The sequence below is a fragment of the Camelina sativa genome, chromosome 3, assembly GCF_000633955.1.
Source record: "Camelina sativa cultivar DH55 chromosome 3, Cs, whole genome shotgun sequence".
NCBI classification, from domain to species: Eukaryota; Viridiplantae; Streptophyta; class Magnoliopsida; order Brassicales; family Brassicaceae; genus Camelina; species Camelina sativa.
The window spans coordinates 20478055-20480943 of NC_025687.1; the positions used below are offsets into that span (position 1 = coordinate 20478055).

Consider the following 2889-nt stretch of genomic DNA (forward strand, 5'->3'; position numbering starts at 1 on the left):
GAGGATTTGCTGAGGATGTGTGTGTTAGATTGGGGTTGCCATTGGGCAGATCATTTGAGCTTGGTAGAGTTTGCTTACAACATCATTTACCAGGCCTGTATCGGGATGGCACCTTATGAGGCTTTGTATGGGAGGCCATGTCGNGGGCTGTTTAGCCGTTGTGTGGCCTTCGTGGCGGGCTGTTTAGCCATTGTGTGGCCTTTGCGACGAGCTGTTTAACCATTGTGTGGCCTTTGTGGCGGGCAGTTTAGCAATTGTGTGGCCTTCGTGGCGGGCTGTTTAGCCATTGTGTGGCCTTCGTGGCGGGTTGTTTAGCCATAGTGTNGTTGGAGATAGAGTGTACCTCAAAATGGCTATGTTGCGGGGTCCGAACAAGTCATTGACTGAGAANATAGTGTCTGTTGAGGCGGTCCTTCGGGACAGATGGTCTTCGTGACGGTCCTTCGGGACGAGTGGCCTTGGTGGCGGTCCTATTGAGGACATTTGTTTGCCATTTGTGGCGGTTCTGTTTAGGACATTTTTTTGGCCTTGGTGGCAGTCCTGTTATGACATTTGTTTGGCCTTTTTGGCGGTCATGTTTAGGACATTTGTTTGGCCTTTTTAGCGGTCATGTTTAGGACATTTGTTTGGCCTTCGTGGCGGCCCGTGGGGCAGTGAGATGATCCTTGTGTGGTCATGGGGTAGGACTTAGACGTGTTCAGAATTGTTTGCTCGCGACTCTTTGGGGACTTCGGTTCTCCTAGTACAGAGTTCTTGTGAGAGTTTGTGAGATTTGAAGGCATTATTGGAGAGATCTTGCTGTGAGAGTGAAGATCCAAGGCTAGGAACGTGGTGGGAAGGTTTCTGTGGTGGTAGCTTTGTCCTTTGGGCTTAGATCTCTTTGTTGGCTAAAGTGAGTGCATGACCATGGCTTATCTAAGGTAAGATCTCTGTTTCTGTGATATTGTGTGTTGTTTGGTTGTTTGTTTTTGGTTGTTTGTGAGTTTTTATAGCTCCTGAGGCTTGGATTCGTTCCTGGGATTGTGTGGGACGAAGAGGAGAAGTTTGGAGGCGAGATTCGGAGGTTCTGTTCGAAGGAAATCACTGCTCGACAGGTTTGGTTTATATTAACGAATAACCTATATTTTTAGGGTTTCAAAGAAGTCGGTATAATTTTGTTGGGTTTTCTATTAAGCCCATTATTATTTCAGGTTTTAGGGTTTTATAACTATAGAAATTACGTTTTTGACGATTATATAGATTAGATAATTAAGAAAATTAATCTTTTTAATTTTTTTAATTAATCTAAAGGGTATAAAGGTCTAATTTTGAATCTCATTAATAGCAAATTAGTAATTTTAAGTCTGAGAATGAATGTGGTGCGTTTTAACAACTTAAATAGAGAATAAAAGTTTGTCCGAATTTTTTTTAAGGGCAATTTCATTAAAGGTAAACGACGTCAATTTTTGTGAGAATGGCTGTGAGCCATTTCGACTTCTCCTTTAATATATTAGATAATTTACCATATATCTGAAATTAGTATTCTAGCATGGACTAGGGATGGTCATTAAATTATTGTTAAGTAATACAACCAAAAACCAAAACAAAAAAAATGTGAGGTAAATATTTTTGTTCTACACTGAACCAAACATTACCAAAAAAAATAGACACGATGACTGGTTTTAACCTTTTTAGCAATGGTTGCATCATTGCATGTTGTATATTCTTTATTTTTTGGCCAAGATTTAGTTATTGGTCTAGTTAACCTTTGTATCTATTTCGATTAACCAAACCAAACTCAGGTCTGATTATAAAACTTTAAAACATTGCATCCGAATATTCAAGCCCTCCACTCCACACAACAATTAAGTGTACTGTTTCTCTACCTCTGCACATAATTTCAATGTAAAAGATTTCATCATATAAATGCTAAAGATTTTAGATAATGAACATATTAAAACTTCTGATGGTTCTAATGCTCTCATATCTCCAGCGGAAACCATATTTTCAAGAAAGTTCCATTCATAATTCCAACTCAAAGAAAAATAGTGACTGGGATCTTCTGTGTCTGACTTCTCATTCCAAAACCTTTGTAGGATGTAGAGTTGGGAGATGATGAGGATCCGAGTCCATGAGCGTTTTGAGTTTGAAAATCTACATAAGGCTTCATTCATCTGTTCTGCCTACGTTTGCGAAAATGTCTGAGGATGAAACTGTCTGCATACAGCGGATACTTCTTTTTTATCAAACCTTTTATGCATTTCCAATACGAAAAGTCAACTACTTCTCCATCTCTTCGAACTATGAACATACATCGAGAGCTCTCAAAATCTGGGTGATGCCCAACCTGCAACCACAAATCATATTAATCGAAATAATATTAGTTGATGTGCATATCGACGTACTGGCTTGCAGGTAAAATAAGTCTGTAAGGAAGTTTATATCTCTCTCCATAATTCATCTCGATCTTTGAAACATGAGAATGTATGCTGATCATACTAACTACAAAGCACATGTAAAAAGCTGTCGATCAGCTTGGTCTAAATGAATTTAACATAAATGACTTGTTTCCATCATGAAAAATGTGTAAAACAAAGAAATGCAGTCTGCGCTGAAACAAAAATGAAAACAAGCCAAAATTATACAAAACAAAACAATGTCAGATCAATTTTCAGGATAACCATTAGAAGCAACAGTCCACTTAGTAAAAAGCTCATGTCGTTTCAAAATCTTAAAAGCATAATACATACCATAATATAGTCTATCCCACATCCGATCTTCTTCTCAAACTCAGGGTGATAAGGTAGCAGCATCTCAACAATCATTCTCTCGTGCTCGGGGCTTAGCCTATCTCGGTTTGCATATCTGCACAATTCAAAAGCCACACAGAGCTACCATTGAATCAAAAAA

The 2889-nt window shown here is 38.8% G+C and overlaps 1 protein-coding gene across 1 annotated transcript in view; it reads right to left on the bottom strand.

Annotated features, from left to right (window-relative positions):
* Positions 1878-2889, bottom strand: part of LOC104777621 (protein DCL, chloroplastic) — a 2622-nt gene continuing 1610 nt past the window's right edge. Inside the window, exon 3 of the mRNA XM_010501903.2 lies at positions 1878-2326. Coding sequence (XP_010500205.1) covers positions 2150-2326 — 177 coding nt within the window. The 3' untranslated portion in view covers positions 1878-2149. The remainder of the gene's footprint in view (positions 2327-2889) is intronic.